The following is a 22,579-nucleotide window of genomic DNA, read 5'->3' as shown; positions in this document are numbered from 1 at the left end:
GGTGTATGTGTGTCAAAGTCAACAATCAAGAGAAGACTTCAATGGTTTACATCTTATGGTGAACCCTCTGTATTCACTCTGGTGGTGAGCCTCAAAAACAGGAAGGCCAGATTAGAGTTTGCCAAACGACATCTAAAAAAGCCTTCACAGTTCTGGAACAACATCCTATGGACAGATGAGACTAAGATCAACTTGTACCAGAGTGATGGGAAGAGAAGAGTATGGAGAAGGAAAGGAACTGCTCATGATCCTAAGCATACCACCTCATCAGTGAAGCATGGTGGTGGTAGTGTCATGGCATGGGCATGTATGGCTGCTAATGGAACTGGTTCTCTTGTATTTATTGATGATGTGACTGCTGACAAAAGCAGCAGGATGAATTCTGAAGTGTTTCGGGCAATATTATCTGCTCATATTCAGCCAAATGCTTCAGAACTCATTGGATGCCGCTTCACAGTGCAGATGGACAATGACCCAAAGCATACTGCAAAAGCAACCAAAGAGTTTTTTAAGGGAAAGAAGTGGAATGTTATGCAATGGTCAAGTCAATCACCTGACCTGAATCTGATTGAGCATGCATTTCACTTGCTGAAGACAAAACTGAAGGGAAAATGCCCCAAGAACAAGCAGGAACTGAAGACAGCTGCAGTAGAGGCCTGGCAGAGCATCACCAGGGATGAAACCCAGCGTCTGGTGATGTCTATGCGTACTTCAGGCTGTAATTGACTGCAAAGGATTTGCAACCAAGTATTAAAAAGTGAAAGTTTGATTTATGATTATTATTCTGTCCCATTACTTTTGGCAGTGTGGGAGGCACACATGCAAACTGTTGTAATTCCTACACCGTTCACCTGATTTGGATGTAAATACCCTCAAATTAAAGCTGACAGTCTGCAATTAAAACACATCTTGTTTGTTTAATTTCAAATCCATTGTGGTGGTGTATAGAGCCATAAATGTTAGAATTGTGTCGATGTCCCAATATTTATGGACCTGACTGTATAACGCTTAGAATTGAGGCCAAACAGTTTATTCTTGGTTTCACCAGACCGGAGAATCTTGTTCTCCACAGTCTGAGAGCCCTTCAGGTGCTTTTTCACAAATGCCAAGCAGGCTTCCATGTGTTTTGCACTGAGGAGAGGCTTCCGTCTAGCAACTAGTCTCTAGTGCTCAGACAGTGACCATATTTTTTTGGTGCATGGAAAATGTACTGCATGGTACCTGGACTGTCACACAATTGTGCACCCACTATGAAAGATCAATAGCGTCTCAGTCAGGTTGGCTGCCGGATTGATTCAGGCCCACAAATTCTTGACACCCACAGGGATCAGACCAATTCCTTCTCTCTGAAACGCATTCCATCCCCTTCAACGAGCTATTTATGTACCTTCAGATAAAACATTTTTCAATACTCCTCACAGGAGGAGCCTCATTTCCTCTCAATACTCCCACCTACTAGTACACCTGAGAATGCAGCTGCCCCTTCATACATTAACAAGTGGAGGAGAGACATCGGGCTTACCTTAGACTCTGCCGACTGATCCCAAATCTGGCAGTCAACAAAGTCCTCTTCACAAATTATAGTATCCCAGGAAGCCAATTACCAAGTGCTTCCTTCCAGCAGCCACCCATGGTTCCCCACCCTCACTTCCCTTCCCTTCCCCATTATCATGGACCTTCTTCCCCCACTACTCCCCCCCCCCCCCCCTCTTGCTTTTCTAGTTTTAAAACTTTCATTTTGTGGGGAAACCATGGGAGGCTGCTGGAAGGAAGCACTTGGTAATTGGCTTCCTGGGATACTATATTTTGTGAAGAGGACATTCCTGACTGCCAGATTTGGGATCAGTCGGCAGAGTTTAAGGTAAGCCCGATGTCTCTCCTCCACTTGTTATTGTATGAAGGGGCAGCTGCATTCTCCATCTTTCTTTCGTTCATATAGCCAACAGGGGAAAATTGATTATATGTGTGGGAGAAGATTTATCAAGAAGATCGCTCTATCCATTGAGATTCTCCCTCCTACAGACCCTCCCTATGCTCAGACATGCTACCCTGCCATCCAACTTTCTGGCATTGTGACATCAGCCTCAGTCTGCTACACCTATTATTTTTTTATATCTTTACACTAGTTTCTTATGGTCCAGTCTGTGTTCACATAATACCATTTTACCAACTGTATACGTTCTATATTCAGGACCAAAGCTCCACAAACAGCATTTCATTATACCTTAATAGCTATCTCTATCTTTTTAAACAACGATATAGTCTGACTTATTGTTCACGTTATATTGTATCTTGCTTTTGCTTCAATAAACAAACTGAAAAAAAAAATATCAACAGCGTTGACATTAGTTAGTTTTTTTTTTTAATGTACATAATAGAAATAAACATTGCATTTACACATCAGGGAGACTTATTAATGGGTTACACCCTCAGGTATTAATATTGCCATGTTTAGGAAAAGATGGCCTGTACTGTGTAAAATATAAACTAGCTGAAATAACTATTACACAGGGAAAATGGGGTCTGTACCTTGGTACTCTGTGATTGCCACTCTTTCCATTCTGTGATGCTGAATAGACATACTTGACCTGATAAGCTTAAAGAGGCATTCCCATGAAATATTAATAGAGGTCGCCAACACTGAATACTTTTGAAAATTCTACTTCCCTGCCTGTTATTCTGACCCTTTGACTTCAATGCTGCCTGAGTCACTGGCCCAGAACAAGTATAGTAATAAGCAGTTTTGACACTTTTCTGACAAGCATTACAGCAGGCTAGGAATGTATATGAAACATACTGAATATAGACACAGCCAAGCATCTAGCATTTTCAGAAAAACCTCCTGAAAATGCCACTTGCCTGCAATATGCACCCACAGGCTTCAATACTTTGAGCTGCTGACTCAGAATAGTGAAGCAATGTGTTGAAACCATAGTTAGCTGGTTAACCATTAGCCTACAGGGCACTTATACCCCCTTCCTGCCCAGGCCAATTTACAGCTTTCAGCGCTCTAACATTTTGTATGACAATTGCGCGGTCATGCAACACTGTACCCATATGAAATTTTTATCATTTTTTTGTGACAGATAGAGCTTTATTTTGGTGGTATTTAATCACCTCTGGGTTTTTTATTTTTTCTTAAACAAACCAAAAATCACTGAAAATTTAGAAAAAAATATATATTTTTTCTTAGTTTTTGTTAAAATTTTTTTGTAAATAAGTGATTTTTCTCCTTCACTGATGTGCGCTAATGAGGCTGCAGTGATGGGCACTGATAGGCTGCACTGATGGACACTGATGAGGAGGCACTGGTAGGTGGCACTGATGGGCATTGACAGGCATCACTGAAGGGCACTGAAAGGCAGCACTCAGATATGGCACGGATAGGCGGCATTGACTGGCACTGATAGGCAGCACTGATAGGTGGCACTGACTGGCATTGGTAGGTCGCTCTGACTGGCACTGATGGGTGACACCGAAAGGCAGCTCAGATGGGCACTGATATGTGGCATTGATGTGCACTGGTAGGCACTGGCAGGTGGCATGGATGAGCACTGACAGCTGGCACTGATGCTACACAGATCATCAGGGCACACTGATCATCAGTGCACATGTCCCCTCTGAGGGATGCCGATTACCGGCTCTGCTCTCCTCTCAGCTCGTGAAGAGAGAAATGCCGATAACCGGCATTTCCCCATTTACATGCGATCAGCTGTGATTGGACACAACTGATCACATGACTGAGCCGACATCTTCGGCTCTTTCTGTTGATCGGTGATCCGATGTGTCCGAGGGACACAGAGCACCACCGAGCGCCACGCTGCGCGCTCCCGGAGCCATGCATGCGCGGTTAGAATGGGACGACAGCATATGACATCCTCCCAGAACGAGAGAACCGCCTTGCACCCGTCATTTCACTATATGGTGGGCGGGAGGCGGTTAATGAAAATTGCACATGCGCTGTTATTTATGCCTTTTAAACATGCCATTTGAAATGTTAACACTATAAAACGACTGGGGGTTGCTACACCCAGTCTTGCTACTATCATCACATACATCTTTTTTAAGGAAAGTCTCTATAATTCATATAGATCCGCTCCAACACCACCGTGTTTCTTAAGTGACAATCTCCACATCAGACTACACATTCACCAGAACATGGTGCCAATTAGGCATAACAATAATCCTCCTCTTGGTCTCGCAATCTCCAACACAAATAATGGGTCCAATTGATCTGGCTCATAAATATAAAGCACAAAGGAACCACATAGCGTAATTCCGTAATTTTATTCTTTATTAACCCCCATAAAATTCCACTTACATAAAGATAAATAAGATTTGCATCAAATAAAATAGTAGGAGCACTTATCACCGCATGTGATAACCAGCTGGCGTCTCACCACACTTCCATGCACAGCCCGCTGTTTCACTTCCGGGTAGGAGAGACAATGTCACATTCAGTAAATGTGCTGATGTCACTTATGGTCACGCATGACGCGTTTCATCATCACAACTTCCTCTGACGGTGTGACCATATGTAGCAAGAGATTGCATTTTATAGTCTGTCCATACCAACTTTAACCATTTATAATCACTTAATCTTTAATTCAGATGAACATCTGCCCTCTACTGTATAAAATGACCATATAGCAATCTAGGGTAAAAAACACCGTCCCTTCCAATGTTATAGGCATAAAAAACATTCATTATTAACAGTTTACATAATATACATAAATGCATGCTACTATTAACATTTTAAAATGAAATCACATATTATAACAAAACAATCCAACTTATCTTTTGAAAAAATGGATGGTATTCATACATTAATAAATTGCTTATAAAACAGTTAATATCAATCTCAACATTTAAACCTTTTGGCACTGAAGAATCAGTCATATAAATCAATTTTTTCTCCCTTTTGGATAGATCTCTAACCCTATTTTACCATCTCCATGATTGAGGGATAGTATCTACCCTCAATCATTCTTAGTTCAAAAGTTTGACACAAGAGATAACAGCATTAATTTGGACATGGGATTCCTCAGTCATTATCCAACATATTTATGACTCCCTCTGTGAGTGCTGTCCCCCCCCCCTCCCCCAGTCTTTGCTTTTTGCTTTGCTGTATCTTATCTCTAGGCTAACCTTAGGCTTGTGTTTCTTTCTGTTTTTTTTCTCAATCCCCACATATCTTCTAACATTCTGCTAAAACTTTGTAACAGTACTGCTTGAACCTTGGAGAAGGGGACACTCCCCGAAAGCTTGTCCTCAAAATTGTATGTTAGTGCAAATAAAAAAAGTATCACGGACAGTACTCAATTGTTCCTGCCGCAAATGCACTAATACGGCTACAATCACCTCAAGCACAGATGTGAAATGAAATGGTCCAATCTTGCCACTGATCTACTGATCACCTTCTGTCTAACCACCCTGTTGGTAATTTTTAATTTGTTCAGTGCCGCATGTAAAAGGATGCAGTGCTGATTTGTGTGTTCTGATGGCAGAGAAGTCTCCATGCTGTCCGAATACAAAGACACAGTGGTAAGGTTCCCCCATCCACCTACCTATCGAATGTGTGAATGGGGGAATTGGGTCAGTTTTATTTGGCTTAACAAAAAATACTGACTCGTGTAGGGTCAGAAAATAGGCTGTTCACTTTACAAGTGGAGTTGCACTCTGCAGGGGAATTTTCCCTAGAACTTGCAATCACGTACAAACAAAAATGTTTGTTTTTTTTTTCCTTGCATTTAATCATGCGATTGGGTATACTTTTCCAAGTGAAACTTTATCACATTCACTAAACTCTGAGACAAATTCCATTGCACAGTTCAATTTCCTTTATCTGTCTTTAGAAAATAAACCCCTCATTTTTAACAGACCAATTTACTAAGGCAGATTGTTGTTTTAGTGTACAAGGGGAAGATTAGTAATGATTTACGTATTTTTTTCCCCTCTCTCTTATTTTTTTGTTTCGTACTTTCAAGTTCAAATGAAGTCTATAAAGTGTAAGGTTAAAAGGATTTTCCATGTTCCTTACTGGGGACTCCCTCTCTGCTTCACTATATGTGATCATAGATTATTTTATTTATTTATTTCAGGTATTTATATAGCACTTGCACACATATTGCATATTCAAATCAGTCCCTGTCCTCAAGAAGCATACAATCTACAGTATTTTTGGTATATGTTAGAGATATTTTGAAAGTTAGGATCTTTGATTTTTGTATATTATGTGTGTTACAAGTAAAAATTTAAAAATAGGCAAAACTTTTTTTTCTCCCATTTTGTAGAGAAAGTTATAACCCCTGTGAGTTTTTTTTCATCTGTGTCCCTTTGGGGAGATTTATCTTCACTTCCCATCCCATAGCCAAAACAGGAAGTGAGAGGAAATCCCTGCAAATTAAAAGAATCCATTGTGGCCCCCCAGGTCACCAGAATTTGTGTCCCCATTGGAAGATTTCCCCTCTATAAGGGCTCATGTACACTGCAGCTGATAAATTCACGTGTAGGAGCTGTTCAGCGTTTTTTTTCAGCAGCCCCTGAACTCACCCTAATGTTTTCCTATGTGTCCATGTACACATCATTGTTTACAGTTGTTTACAGGCATTTGAGTTTGCAGTCGTTTTTTTTTTAACACACCAAACTTGCGTTCAGCAGTTTTATCAGCGTTTCAAACGAAAAATGCTTGTAAACGCGTGTAAATGGGGCTAGCCACGTTTATAAGCGTTTGCGTTTAGAAGTGTTTTTTAACTGTTCCATTTCCAGATGCTGCCCAGATCCTTTTTTCATCATGCAAATCGTTTTCAAGGTACTCAAAAGGGACAAAACACTGAACACAGGATTTTCCTACCAAGCTTGTTACACATTGTAATGAACAATTCACACCTCAGATCTCTCCCACCCTGCCAGGTGGCCTTAAATGACTCACTCCACTAGAAACCTTTCCCACCCTTGGAAACAAAAGAAATGTTAATGAGCAACTCACACCTAAGCTAATCCTAACACATACTGCTGTCTCTGCTTCTACTCTCTGTATTTCCCTGAAACAGTCTGAAATAGTTAATAATTTACCACTTTCCAGTGCATTCTGGGCATTTAGGTTCTCCTGTGCTTATCTTTAAAAAACGCTTCTAAACGCAAACGCTCATAAACGCGGTATGCAAATGCGGCTAAACAGACGTTTTTTAGCCTACATTTTCCAGCAGTCAGTTTCCATCATCCAGAAGTGTCCCGTGTACATGGGGCCTTACTGTTCTGGGAGCAACCCAAAGTTTGGGATTCTTTCTCTTTCGATGATAATGGTAAACAGGTCAAATAGAGGGTGAATCTCCCGTATGAGGGCACAGATAGCAATAAAAACCTGACACGTGTTCTAATCAAATCCACTATGTCCAAAACAAAAAATGCTTTCACTTACACTTTAAACAGGGAACACAAAAATCAGTTAAAGTCATACCTCGTGGTAAGTATCTTCCAACTCTCCATCATATATCCAGCGGTAAAGGAAGTTTACAATTGGATGTGACACTAAACCAAGAATATGCTGCACCAAGGACCGCATATATGGGTCTCCTGTTTTACTGTATGCATGTACTGCTGATGCCAACTCTCCGCCTTTCCTCCCTATGCAAATCATTAAAAAAATAATGAAGGCTTAAACATTTAATCCTAAAATATTACAATAAAAAAAATAAAGCACACAGAGCGGTACTAAAATCTACATTCAACACTAAGGAGAGTTCTTTACAAAAAAAAACACGTACATACACATACAATTATGAACACTCATGCCAGGGATAAAAGGCAGAAAAGCACAGAGTGGTCAGTGTTCTAGCTGTGCTAGAACTCAGCCTGCTCTCCTTCAATGATCACAAGTGTGATGACTCCCTCCTCCCTCCCCCCTCCCAGACACACACACATGCACGCACACACACACACACAATGGGAAGATCACTGTCCTGCTGTGTTTTCCTCCCCCCAGCTGTTATGCAATTGAGAACAGAGGGTATGTGATCACTTATTTTAAACTGAAGGGGTTGTTTTACAAGATGAGTTCACATAAACTTTAATTTTAGGGCCATCATTCACGGTTAACTCTAAACTCATAACCTGTTGAAGGTTTTAAAGCATTGCCTATGGACTATTTTGGATACTGAAGTTTGATGCCACCTCATGGGTATGCACATTTTAACGTTTCACAAGTTAGATATCTATTTACTTGGTGCAACCTCTTGTATTTTTTTCTCCATAATTTGGGTAAGCTTTGAGGACATGTCCCCTAGGAATCCAACCCCTATAACATGTTTAGCACCGTACCGGCTAACACATGTAATGCAATGGTGCCAATGTGACTGCCCAATGCAGGCTCCAGTGCAGTCACAGCTGACAGGCCTTCCCCATTGTTTTCATTGGGGTCCGGGTACAGCCCCGCTAGGAATTGGTAATCTGTATGGACCAATATGGATAACTGCAGCTGATCTGGAAGACCAAGGCTCAGCAGATAAATGCATTTTAGAAAAATTTGGTGCATCTCAGAAATACCTCTCAGCAAAGAATGACTGGTCCCCCACCTACATACCCTAAAAGTGATAGAGGTTATGCAGGGCTGGGTCAAGCTTTGCTATATGCCAGTGTCCAATCACCTGGAGGTAAAGCATAGCCCAATGGTCTACGAATTACCTCTGTGTCTTGTGATGTACAAGAGTGGGGGTTTTAAGTTAAAAAGCACTAATTTTTTAAGGAAAAATACAATCAGTCGATGATAAAGGAAATTTACCTGCTTACAATGTCCTGTAATCTACCAGATACAGCCCTCAAAGCATGCATACATGCCAAAAGTTCTAGAAAGACTAACATCTTTTTGCTGAATTAACCAACTCCTAGATAATTACTGCTGTCTGGTAATTAGAGAAAAGAATCCTGAAAAGAGAAAAGTTTAAGAAAATATGCAATTACTAGCTTACCTTGACAGTGGTCAACAAGTGCTGCAAGAGTTTTCAATCTAATTTTGGGATCATATGTCCATACCAAAAGGCGTCGAAGAGTTAAACTACTTTCAAGTCCTAAATTAACACCTTGGTCATCTTCTGCCTGTAACTTGAGCGATAAAAGGATATATTTATCGTAATATTCATTTGTTTTCATACACTTATGTTCATTGACACACACAGCCTCTCTTCTTTAGTCTTGAACAAACAGGGACACCCCAAAGCAGTGCAACAATTAAAGGTGTGCAAACGAACCCAGGGAACAACCGGGTAGACACGCCAATACTGCTAACTACCTCAAAGGGACCCCCGAGAACTTTAAAAAGCAGCCTGAAAAACTTTGCAGCCAAAACTAAAATCCATGGACGCCAAAAATATCAAATTTAGTAAATGGCCACAGCCTTGCAAACCTGAGAAACAGACAATTTATGTCGGAACAGGAGACACTAATTGCCCTGGTGGAGTGCGCCGGAATGGGGAAGGGGGGGCTACCACCCCCTAATAGCATATGCCTGAACAATCATCTGACAAAACCAATGAGAAATAGTGGCAAGGCGGCCACCTTGCCTTTCCTCAGACTGTCCACAAGCACAAAGAGATTTTGAATCTCCAAAAGGTGGCTATCACAGATAAATACACACAAATCACTTGGACTAGGTCCAAGGAGTGCAAAGCCACCTCCTTAGGGTGCAAAGGCTGAGCACATAAGAAAGGAAGGACAATGACCTCATTCAGATGGAAATCCCACACTACTTTCAGAGGGAAATAAGGAGATGGACAAACCACCTTTACCTGCAAAATCAGATAGGGAGGCTTACAAGACAAAGCTGTCAATTCAGACACCCGCCAAGCAGAAGTGATAGCGTCCAGGAACCTTCTGAGAGAGAGTAACTGATAAAACCAAAGTCAAGTCACACAGCCGCAATGGAGAATGTGCGCGCGCAGGGGAGCGGGGTTACATGGCAAATCAAAAAGGAGGATTTGTGAAAAGAAATTCACAGAAAAGCGGCTACATTATGAACAGAATGTGACACTCAGAAAAATTTCCAAAAATTATGCTTTATTACACTTATAAATATGACATATGGGCAGTCGCCCTGGTTTACCATCACCTCAGTATGAGACAATACACACAGACCTAAAACCATTAAAATAACACCAAGACCGGTCTAAATGCATGTGCAACAGAGAAAATGACTGCAAGAGTCGAATGTCCCTGAGACACAAACACATAGGTGAACACTTCCCAAAGGAGGTGTATCCAAAAATTATACCATAGGTATACCATAATACATGTTATAATATTAGAATTCGGCTATTGCCATAATGGTTGTATCCCAAATAGGGAATCCAAAAATTATACTATGGATATGGATATCACATGTATGCAATTCAGCAAGCACAATATGCGTCAAGAGGAGAACAATATGCCACAGGCCTGTATGAAAAAAGACAAAAATGTCATATGTATAATGCAATACATTCCTGTGCCGGCACAAGTGGTTGGGGCCCATTCATCTGTATAGACAGCTGTTTCCTAGAGCTCTTGAATGAGAATATGCCCCATTTATTCCCAGGATGGAAGAAAGGATGCAAAAAGCAGCACTCTGCTTGAAATGGTTTCTTCACCACTACATGTGGACTACACACCACTTTCTGTAAGAAAAACAAGACACATCCCAAAAGATCTTCTGCCTGTTGAAATGCATGTGGTATGTCTTGTTTCCCATAAAAAGCACCATGATGTCCCCATCCTGTAGTAAAACAAACAATATGTGGAAGAGTCACTGACAGAGCTTACACTCTATGTAGGATATATAGGTCATATAATGACAGAGGACCATATATCTAATGTCCTGTGACAGTCCACTCACCACCTGTGCACTGGATAATAGGAACGGAAAGGATGTCCTTCATAGGTATTGCCATACAAGGCCAAAGAGGCCAAGGAACCACCGCTGACATCCGCCGATATACCGCGGGTTCCAGCCCCTTCTTGGCGCCTGTGCTGCTTAGGCTTGCCTCATGGCATGTGAAGATGGCTTCCTCCTAATGGGTCAGCGTGCGTTCCACCTAGTGCGCATGACCGGAAGTGACGTATCTGACGTATGACGTCAACGCGTTTCGCCGATGGGCGTATCTCACTCAGCTTCGTCAGGACCAATGAAACAACCACATCTCAATTTCCTATTTATAGTGGGTTTAACCCCACCCATTTATGCAAAAAACCAACCTGCAGTTATTCCTAATGGAAGAAGAAAGGGGGCTAAATATTTAGCACAGCTGCTGGTCATTGTTAAATATAAAAAATACAGACAACTGGAGACATCAGAGAGGGGAGAGGCTTGGCAATCATAGCAATGCATATATAAATCCAAAGATCATGAATTAAATATACTGATCAGTTGAAACATTATCACACTCTAACCAGAAGATGGCGATATTAGTAAAAGGATCAACAGGTCCATTCATTGAATCGAGTTTTGGAAATTTTTCTGAGTGTCACATTCTGTTCATAATGTAGCCGCTTTTCTGTGAATTTCTTTTCACAAATCCTCCTTTTTGCATGCCTTTTTTGGCTACTGAATGGAGACCAAATATTGGGTGATACGATAATTTAATTTATTTTATAACCTCTCAATAATTATCTTTAGCTTACATGGCAAATCCCCTGTAAAAAAGGTACGAATCAAGGAATGCACAGCCAAGGCATATTGAAAGAAAACAAGAGCAGAAACCTGACCCTTAATAGTACTCAAAGCAAGCTTTTGGTCAACACCATGATAAAGAAAGGCTAACACCCGAGCCATCAAAAAGGAATGAGACTGGAACCCCCGAGCTTTGCACCAAACAATATAGGCCTCTCAATTACACTGATATCTTCAGGAAGGTAGACTTATGTGCCTTCAACATCTTGGGAATCAATGAGCTAGACAACCCCCTGTCCCTATGAACCTTTCTCTCAATAGCCATGCCATCAAAGCCATAGATGATAAAGCAGGGTGGAAGACCAGACCCTGGGACAGGAGTTCCTTACAAAGAGGAAGCCACAGCACATCGGCGAACGGATGGCGAAGGCAAATTACATTGACAATCTGTACAGTAGATGAGGAATTAGCTTAAGGGGAGGAAAAGTATAAATGAGATGGTACTAATCCCACGGCGCCACTAGGGCATCTGTTGTATCCACCCAAGGATCCCTCATTCTTGTGACGAACCTCAGAACTTTTTGATTGAGGCAAGATGCCAGTAGATCGATGTCCAGCGTCCCCCAGTGAAGACAAAGATGGTGCCAATCCCCTTAATCCAGATCCTGATGGCTGAGGTAATTTGCCTGCCGGTTTTCAACATACCACAGGTGACAGAGTTGGAACAAATTGTTCCACCCACTGCAAAAGGAAGGTACTTTTACCACCCCAAGTTCTTAATGATGTCGTCCAATGGTGCCCTAAATAAACAGTTGCCATGGAAAGGTAGGTCCAAAGGGGAAGAGGAAGATACTCTTGACATCTCAGGTTCTTAATGTCGTCCAATGTAGCCCCAAATAGACAGTCACCCTGGAAAGGCAGGCCTTCTTTGAGCCAAAGGACTGGCTGAAAAACCACTGCCAAAACTGAGAATTTAGAGAGAAGAGGAGCTGCATCAAGGGACGCGTCACAAAAATATTTCAAGTTTCACATATGCTTGGTGCACCTGACTAAAAGTGAAAGCCAGTCATAGAACCTTAACTCATTCAGTTAATGTCTGGGACAACAGGGCCGTGGCCAACACTGGCTGCAATGCCAACCCAGCAATGGTGAACATAGATCATGCCACCGAATCTACCCTGCAATCCGTGGGATCCTTAAAGGTGTGGGATTCCTCAACCAGAATCACAGTGGCCTTGTTGAGCCTAGAAATGGGGAAAAGGGTTCCTCAAAAGGGTAGCGTACCACAAAGCGTTTGTAAAGTACAAAACGGACGCTTTGGACACTCCCAATTTTTGTAAACAAATTTGTGAAAACCTTAGCAGACCTAGCATGTGTATACCATAAGGGACAGGCACATCAGATGCTCCAGCGGAGTTCTCAATTTCTAGTATCTCTCGCATAGAAGGAGAGCGGTGACCAACGCCTTCTCTTGTGCAAATACTAAGGCAGCGGACCTGTTCTCCTCATCCAAGGATTCAGGGGATGGGTCCACAGGAACCACAGAAAATGCAGAGCCCATAGCAGCAGAACCGAACTCAGGCTCAGAGATTTCCAAAGACGAGGGTGATGGTGGGGAGAGATTCCTGCTCACCTTGGGACCGAAAAGCCACTTCCACCCAGGAGACAAATAACTCCACGACTACCAACAGCACATCTAATGGGACTGAGGAACCTGAAGGACCCACGACTTCTAGGAGGTGATCCGGATGAAATATGTGCTCCTGGGGCTCCACAGAGACCAGCACACCCAGGCAGGCAACGCCACAAAATGGGACCCCAAAAGGAAGGAGACAGAAAGGACACTCCCAGACCAGCCAATCCCAGCCGAGAGCTCTCCAGCCAGTTCCTATAGCAATCCTATGCAAGGTCTCTGGCAAAATGACTGCCCCAGCTGACACAAACAAAATGGCCTGCCAGAATCAGCAGCAAAATGGCAGGTAGGAGGGAAAACAGCTAGGTGGAGAAGGGCAGAATACCAGCAGATAGGAGGGAGGGGGGGAGGGACCCCTCCAGATCGACCACCCCTGGGAGTAACCGTGCCCCCCCACCTTGTCCGAGAAGGGAGGTGAGGGGGCATCTGCTTACCAGTACAGTGAAGTAAGGCTCCCATGACAGATCCTCCTCTCCACAGAAGTTGTGGGGCTGTCGGCCAGGGTAACACTGTGACACTGAATCAGGTGCCCAATCACATGTTCCCGCAAGACATTCAACTAACTGGCTGTCCTGGTTCAGGATGGGGCTGTCGCAACTTATGCGGTGCATAGCTAAGGGTCTATGTGCAGTCATTGAACAGACTGGGGTGACTGCTGGATTTAAATGATCCAGTCAGTCGTCCAACCTGGCTGTTGATAGAAGATCTCTGTGGGAAAAATAACGAAAAAAGGAATAAACTTTTTCAAAAAAGCTTGTGAAACCAAAAGGTCCCAGCAGGGAACCTGGTCTTTACTCCTGAACATTAGGCGGAAATAACTGGCTTGGCTATATCAAAGAGAGGGTCTTATACCTAGAGAGAACTGCCCATAGTAGGTGCTACGTTTTCTTTCTGCCTAGTGTCCTACTTCCGTAGGTGGCACTACAGAACCCTGTTTGGTCAGGACTAAAGAAGAGAGGCTGTGTTGTCCATCAATGAATGTGAGAGAGAAGAATTGGAACAGAATTTCCTTAAGCAAGAATATAATAAAGACTATTAGCTTGCAACAAGAAGAGTATAGAAATTACCATTTACTGTATGCAAAACAGGTAAATACTAAGAGGGTAAACAAACATTTGTATATTTCATGTTATCTTATTTTACGCCCAATCTATTTAAATTTAGACTAAACCACCTGCAATTTAAAGGATAAGCTCACCTTTCTGAACATGTTATACCTATATTAAGGGTGTAACATATAACATCAGACCCCTCCCCCCCCCATTGTGGCAGCGAGCCAGGGATCTTCTCTGCCCACATGGCAGCATCATTAATTCACAGATCCCTTTAGATTGTAAGCTCCAGGAGGAGTCCCTCCTATTCCTTCTGTAATGAACTGTAATGTAATTGCACTGTCCCCCTTTATATGTTGGCTCTATATAAATCCTGCATAATAATAATAATCATCATCAATGAACTACTGTTCAGCTGTCAGCTTGTACTTCCCAATGAACTACCATGGTGCTGTTGAGCGCTGTGATATTTCATCAATTCTTCCTGCCAGTGTAAAACTGCCTGCCCATAAGATGAGCAGGCAGATCACACTGACAGTCTGCAGAAGACCTGCATGGTACCAGCAATCTGCTTATCGCTGCTGCAATGCTTTCCAGGCTCCTAAAGCAAAAAATAGTAAATGCAATGTAAAAAATGTGCATTTATTAAGATGAACTAATCCTTATAAGTGAACAAGTGGGCAGATAATTCATACTAAAGTATTTACATACTCTGAAAAAGCAGTAAAAGAAATTTAAAAACAAGCCATCATCAATCTCTGTATCTACTCTATAAGCGGACAGTTAATTTTCAAAGTTTGCAACACAGTCATTGAAATCTTTTTTTCTTTGGTGTGACACCCCATCGCTCCCTGCCACCCCCTCTTCATGGCTCCTGGGCTCTCCTGCTCTTTCCAGAAGTCTAAAACCACAACCAGTGACTTCAGGATGGAGAGGAGATGGGAAAGTCCAAACATCCTCCACCACCGTGTCCTCTCTAATTCCATTGGTGATCACTCTTTTCCCATTCATAAAACCTCTCGTATCTGGTCATTCTTCTCTACCTTCACCCATGCATGATTTACTTCCCTTTAGGATCATTCTTCTCCGTATCATCTTGCATTGTTGGATTTTACAAGAAAAACAACCTATACAGAACAACCTAGTTTTAAACATTAACAACGAACACAATTACTATGCAAGAACGCCACATTCCAAAAATGACGCCATGTATGAACAGCTAAATCCCTTCCCATCCATCATTCACTTAACGATTTTAATTATTTTGTATCTGGTACTGTCACACAAGAAAGGATGAAGCAAACTGATGTGAAAAAATCTAGGCCAAATTACAAATACTAATTTTATTGTTGCTGATATTGACCTTCCCCAATAGCCAACTGGGCTTTATTTCCCATCAGCTCTATTGACATTAAGAGTGTACAGTAGTGGTTATATACAATACTATCCATGCTATATCTTTTTCTATACAAATTGGTGCAAGCATATCAATATTTTTGTATTCTGTTTATACATATGGATATGATTCAAAATGTGCTGATATACACAATTTATGCTCATTTGCAAGTCATCTCAGTACGTGTTGTACTGATTTAATCTTTAATGTTTCCTGTGTAACATGTAGGTCTGAAATGAAGTGGCCCCCTAGGCCTACAAAAAAATGTATCCAACATGAACAAAAGTCACCTTCAAACAGGCTTTGTCAACTTCAAAACATTGTTAACAAAAGGCCATCATTTTTTATTTTTTTTTTACAAAATAAGCCCCGTCCCCTCAAAGCAATTAGCTGCCCCCTACCCCAAGCTGGGTAGTAGTGGGAGCAAAAAACAAATGTACTGAGGGAGCCAGAGTTAATTTTTGTAAACATAAAAAATACTTTAACTGCTTTTGTGCCGCTCTATAGCAGAAATACTGCTACAGGGCAGCACGGGTAGGGTAGGCCCTACCCGTGCCGCAACTCACAGCCTTGGCTGTCAATCACCAGGTCCCAGCCATTGATTTCTAGCCGGCACTTGGTGATTGCCGAGTATCTCTGACAGGGAAGAGACCTGTGTACAAACAACACAGATCTCTCCTCTGTCAGCTTCTGCATGCTGCTTTGTATGGCTCTGCATAGCAGAGCCATACAAATCAGAGTGCTTACAGTGAAACATAGCACTCAACCTCTAGTAAAACAGCACACAGATAACCCTTTGATCGCCACACATGTTAACCCCTTCCTTCCCTGTGCCATTAGTACAGTATCAGTGCTTTTTATTAGCACTGGTTACTGGGGATGTCAGTCACATCAAGTCAGTTCCCCCCAGTATCAGAATGCCTGCCGCAGTCCCGCTATAAGTCGCTGATCGCCTCCATTACTGGAGAAAATAAATTTAAATCCCAGTATATATACCACCATTTGTAAACGCTATAAGTTTTGTAAACCAATTAATTTACACGTATTGGGATTTTTTTTAGCAAAAACATGTAGCAGAATACATTTTGCCCTACATTTATGACGAAATATGATTTTTAAAATTTTTTTATCGGACATGTTTAATAGCAAGAAGTCAAAAACATTGTTTTTTTTCTCAAAATTGTTGGTCTGTTTTTGTTCATAGCGCAACAAATTAAAAAACCCACAGGCAATCAAATACCACCGAAAGAAAGCTCTATTTGTGGGGAAAAAAAGGACATAAATTTAATTTGGGTGCAGCGTTGCATGACTGCGCAATTGTCAGTTAAATTGCCGTAGCACAAAAAATGGCTTGGTCAGGAAGGGGGGTAAATCCTGTGGAGGGCAAGTGGTTAAACATGACTTTTCACTTTGGGATGAAGCAGAGAGACAATGGGGTTGATTTACGAAAACTGAAAAATGCTAAATCTGGTGCAACTGCACATGGTAGCCAAGCAACTTCTAACTTCAGCTTGTTTCATTAACATTTGAAAAAAAAAAAAACAACCTGGAAACTGATTGGTTTCTATGCAGGACTGCACCAGATTGTGAACTATCCAGTTTTCGTAAATCAACCCCATAACGTTCTATATTTGTAATCAATATTCCTTTGGCCAGGGGTTTTAGACAAAAATGGTCTAGAAACCACTAACAATAGAATAAGCATCACTATTCTTTCAGTAAAAGCAAATTACTATCTAGGGTTTTATTAAAAGTGTCTTGTTATAAACCATACCTGAGAATGCAGAACTGAAAGAAGACGGTAATATTCTTTAAGTTCCTGATGTAATGCAGCACAAAAACTCTGTTAAGCAAAAATAATATTAAGGAAATACAGAATATATATTTATGAACAAATAGCCAGTACAAAACATTGACGTTTCAATTGTGTGTTGGTAGATCTCAAAAATTGGCAATTGAGAAAGAGATTTAGGGGTTTAATTCTTTTGAATGTATCTGGTCTTGAATCTCTAACTTAATACAAATTTCTGCAGTACAATCATACTAGGAGAATTACTCAGCTTTATGTTTCTACTTCATAGTGGAAGGGAAAGTAGTCTAGAGCATGGAGCTATGTGACTGTTCATTGTTTCTACTAGTTATGTATCTGTGTTTTTCACTAAATCACCAAGCAGTAATTTTTATTGCTTTTATAGAACATGTAGTAATGAAACTAGAAAGGAAAACCATATATATTACAGCTTAATTAATATGCTATATAGTCCAAAAAATGTAGTACTTTTGGCCCCCATTTTTTCTAAAGCAATATGGTATAAGTTGTATGCAATAACTTGCATTTGTGTATGGAAACAATGGCCACTGTGACAATAATGAAGTCAGATGAATCCAAAACTGAGCAAAGAGAATGGGGTCATACTGAACACAGTGAACCATCTTTTCTCCAACATGCACAAGTCACCAACAGACAATTAGATTTAAAATCTTACATGTGGGACACATCCCATGGAATCCCTACTAGAACATGACCAGTTTGAGACATAAAGGGGCCATCATAAATCACCTTACAACATTCCATCATCTTACCAGGGTACAGGATCTAATGTCATTAAAAGCATTAGCATATATCTGGCAAGGCAGGGCACTAATAGCAGTCATAGGCAACATTTAACCAGAGACTTTGAAGTGCCCGTCATAAAATTGCTATGTCATTAAACCTCTGGAAAGCCTAACACTTCTTTATGCCACAAATATTTCAGAAAAGCAGTTTCTGGCCTGGTTGTCTAGTCTGTGTTCTGGCCAGTGAATAGAATACAGGTCAGTGTGCAAGGGTCTGTAGTATGTAGGGCAATGTAGAAGGGTAAGCATTATGCAGGGCAGTGTACAGGGGTCAGTAGTATGCAGTCAGTAGTATTTAGGGCAGAGCACAGGGGTAAGCAGCATGCAGGACAGAGTACAAGGGCCGGTAGTTTGTAGGTCAGACTGGAAGGGTCAGTAGCTTTAAGAATACACTATAGGGATCAGTAATATATAGGGCAGCATACAGTGGTCATTTGTACATACAGGTGAAACTCAAAAAAATTTGAATATTGTGCAAAAGTTCATTTATTTCAATAATGCAACTTAAAAGGTGAAACTAATATATGAGAGAGACTCATTACATGCAAAGCAAGATAGTTCAAGCCGTGATTTGTCATAATTGTGATGATTATGCCTTACTGCTCATGAAAACCCCAAATCCACAATCTCAGAAAATTAGAATATTACATGCAATCAATAAAACAAGGATTGTACATAGAACAATATCGGACCTCTGAAAAGTATAAGCATGCATATGTACTCAGTACTTGGTTTGGGCCCCTTCTACAGCAATTACTGCCTCAATGCAGCGTGGCATGGAAGCTATCAGCCTGTGGCACTGCTGAGGTGTTATGGAAGACCAGGATGCTTCAATAGCGGCCTTCAGCTCTTCTGCATTGTTCGGTCTCATGTCTCTCATCTTTCTCTTGGCAATTCCGCATAGATTCTCTATCGGGTTCAGGTCAGGCGAGTTTGCTGGCCAATCAAGCACAGTAATCCCACGGTCACTGAACCAGGGTTTGGTGCTTTTGGAAGTGTGGGCAGGTGCCAAGTCCTGCTAGAAAATGAAGGCAGCATCCCCATAAAACTCTTCTGCGGAAGGAAGCATGAAGTGCTCCAAAATCTCCTGGTAGACGGCTCTGGTGACCCTGGACTTAATGAAGCACAGTGGACCAACACCAGCAGATGACATGGCTCCCCAAATCAACACAGACTGTGGAAACTTCACACTGGACTTCAAGCATCTTGCAGTGTGTGCCTCTCCATTCTTCCTCCATACTCTGGGTCCTTGGTTTCCAAATGAGATGCAAAAGTTGCTCTCATCACAAAAGAGGACTTTGGACCACTGAGCAACAGACCAGGTCTGTTTTTCTTTAGCCCAGGTAAGACGCTTCTGACGTTGTTTGTTGTTCAGGAGCTGCTTGACAAGAGGAATACGACATTTGAAGCCCATATCCAGGAACCACAGCACTTGTCACATTCATTTTATATTTTATACTTTATATTCCGATATTGTTGGTTTTGTTTATGTTTTAGTGCTATTAGTGGCATAAGAGCACTGTGAAGATTACAGCACTGGTCACATTCACATTTTCATTTTATATTTTTATAGTTTATTTATGGCATTTATGGCATTTTTTAAAGCGCTACACTAATTTATACAGATTTTTACACTGATTAGGGTATTGGTTGGAGTGTCAGCAGCTTACTCACTAGGAGGGGGAACTGTCCATAGAAGCGCAGGAGGATCCATTATCATCAACTTCTTAGTACCTTACCTAAACCTCAAGCAGCTATTATGGATGTTTTTGGATTTCTAGAGAATAGATCCATCAATTTAGAAGAAGTATTTAGTCAACCCAATGGGGGACCAATGGGAGACCTGGAAACACAATATCGGAAATTAGGCCACCTAATGGAGAAAAAAGTGTCCCTTTGGTGGGACATAGTCACACATGAAAAGTATATAAAAGATCGATTAGTGCCCAGAAGAATTAGATGGGACATACCCATCTGTGATGGATTAACAGATGGAGAGTCAGTTGATGAGTGGTTTAATTTCTTCCACGAAAAGGGTCTTGAACTAGTCATGTTCTTATTAAAAAGGAAACAAAGGAAATTAAGAACTTTAGATAAACAAATAGGTGAGATAAAAGAAAAAACTCTACCATTTAAAGAGACAGTAGAGATGCAAAATCTAACCAATCGACTCAATAAAGATCTGGAAAGGGTGGACCAAGAGGTTAAGTACAGAAAAACTAAAAAATATCAGAGAGATCTAAATGATATGAAAAGAAACCAAGTATTTAAATGGCAATCAGAGGAAAATGAGATTGAATTAGCATCGGCTAACACAACCCCAGTCAAAGAAAAAGTGGTAAACAAAAGCGATCCCACACCCACTTATAAGAATCAGTATAGAGATTCTAATCAAGTGCGATATAACACTCAGAATTATAGGACACCAAAAAATGGATACAAACCTAAGCAAAATGGAAACGGTGGTTACAGGGGACCCAACAATAAGAAAGGCCCACCATATAACAATAGACCTTATTATCCCAATAATAGGCCTTATTATCCACCAGGGCCTAACCCCAACAACTATCAGCCCAGACCGTATGTACCTAGACCCTATGGACCAAGATATGAGGGCCCGGATACATATGGACAATGGGACTATCCAAGATTTGAATATAGGAGTCCTATATACACCTATAACAGATTTGAGCCATTAAGGCAGGAGCCTAGACAAGGGGATTTTTTAGAGAGACACCCAGAAGAGAGGAGCCCAGAGAGAGAAAAGAGGAAAAGCCCAGGAAAAGGAGGGGATGCAGGGCAGGATATAAAAAACAAAAGAAAAAGAGAACAATAGGAGAAGGAGTGTTTAACATCAGTGGCTCCACACTAACGAAAGAGGAACTCATGGCATTAGATAGAGGTTTGAAGTATGCTCCCCCTGCATCCATGAATAAATTCAAAGTATATATAGATGCTCAAAAATTCATTAGGAGATTAAATGTGAAAAAGTACTTCCTAGGATTACCGGGGGCAAAGAATTGTCTAAACAGTGCCCCGAGTAGCAGTTTTATCCATACTGATCTTAGAAATAAATCAGTTTTTAATCCACAGATTAATAATAACAGTCATATTGAAGTTTTTAAAAAACTAGTTAATCAAGATCTAGAGAAACTGAGTGTACCCAAAGTTAAGAAGAACATAGGAGTGGAAATTGGGATCAAGAGGCTGTCTAAACGGGAGGATATTGTTGTGAGACCAGCAGATAAAGGGGGTGGAATAGTGGTGCTGTCAAAAGACTACTATGTTAAAGAACTTTCCACTCAGCTTAACGACACATCCACTTACCAAATTCTAATGAAAGATCCGACAATAGCATATAAAAAGGAATTAGTATCATTGGTAAAGAAAGGAGTGGATAAGAAGATCCTAAATAAGAAAGAGTCCAAATATCTAGTACCGGATCTATGTAGGATACCAATAATCTACACTGTCCCGAAAATACATAAAAATATGGAGAACCCACCGGGCAGACCCATTGTAAATGGGATAGAATCAGTATTAGCAAGGATGGGGGAATACATTGATGAATTCCTACAGCCAGTGGTTAAGAATACCAAAGCATATCTGAGGGACACCAAGCATTTACTACAAGTTTTAGATACATATAAAGGTACTAACAGGACATATATAGCTAGTGCTGATGTCACATCACTTTATACCATTATAGGGCATGATGATGCCATGAAAGCAGTGGATTGGGGACTCAGAGAATATAGTGGTTTGACATGGACCCAAAGGAAATACCTATTAGAATGTCTGGATTTTTCCCTTGATCATAACTATTTTTGGTATAGTGGTACATATTACAAACAAATAAGGGGTGTGGCTATGGGGGCACGATACGCACCAAGTGTGGCGAATATTTTCATGTCATATTGGGAAGAAATGGAAGTATTCAATAATTGTCCAGAAGAGTTGAAAGTTTACAAAAGGTTCATTGATGACGTTATAGTGATATGGGAAGGAGAGGAAAAATCATTAATGAGGTTTTTGGATAAACTTAATGTGAATAATAAAAATATCAAGTTTACATGGGAACACAGTAAGGATCAGATCAACTTTTTGGATATCAATATAGCAATAGTAGAAGACAAATTTATTACGAAAACATTCTTTAAAAACGTTGATAGGAATGGGTATAT

At 41.0% G+C, this 22,579-nt stretch overlaps 1 protein-coding gene across 3 annotated transcripts in view; it reads right to left on the bottom strand.

Annotated features, from left to right (window-relative positions):
• Nucleotides 1-22,579, bottom strand: part of TUBGCP3 (tubulin gamma complex component 3) — a 156,827-nt gene that overhangs the window by 69,506 nt on the left and 64,742 nt on the right. For 2 of the 3 annotated variants that reach the window (XM_089693569.1, XM_089693571.1), the window contains 3 exons: nucleotides 17,554-17,622; nucleotides 8,967-9,099; nucleotides 7,460-7,626 (listed from right to left, as the gene is read on the bottom strand). In XM_089693569.1, coding sequence (XP_089549695.1) covers nucleotides 7,460-7,626; nucleotides 8,967-9,099; nucleotides 17,554-17,622 — 369 coding nt within the window. The remainder of the gene's footprint in view (nucleotides 1-7,459; nucleotides 7,627-8,966; nucleotides 9,100-17,553; nucleotides 17,623-22,579) is intronic. The other variant, XM_089693570.1, reaches the window with a different exon arrangement.

The sequence above is a fragment of the Staurois parvus genome, unplaced genomic scaffold (genome assembly GCF_062004578.1).
Source record: "Staurois parvus isolate SC_StPar_1 unplaced genomic scaffold, SC_StPar_1.0 ptg000634l, whole genome shotgun sequence".
NCBI lineage: Eukaryota > Metazoa > Chordata > Amphibia > Anura > Ranidae > Staurois > Staurois parvus.
This window is presented reverse-complemented; position numbering and strand designations above follow the sequence as displayed.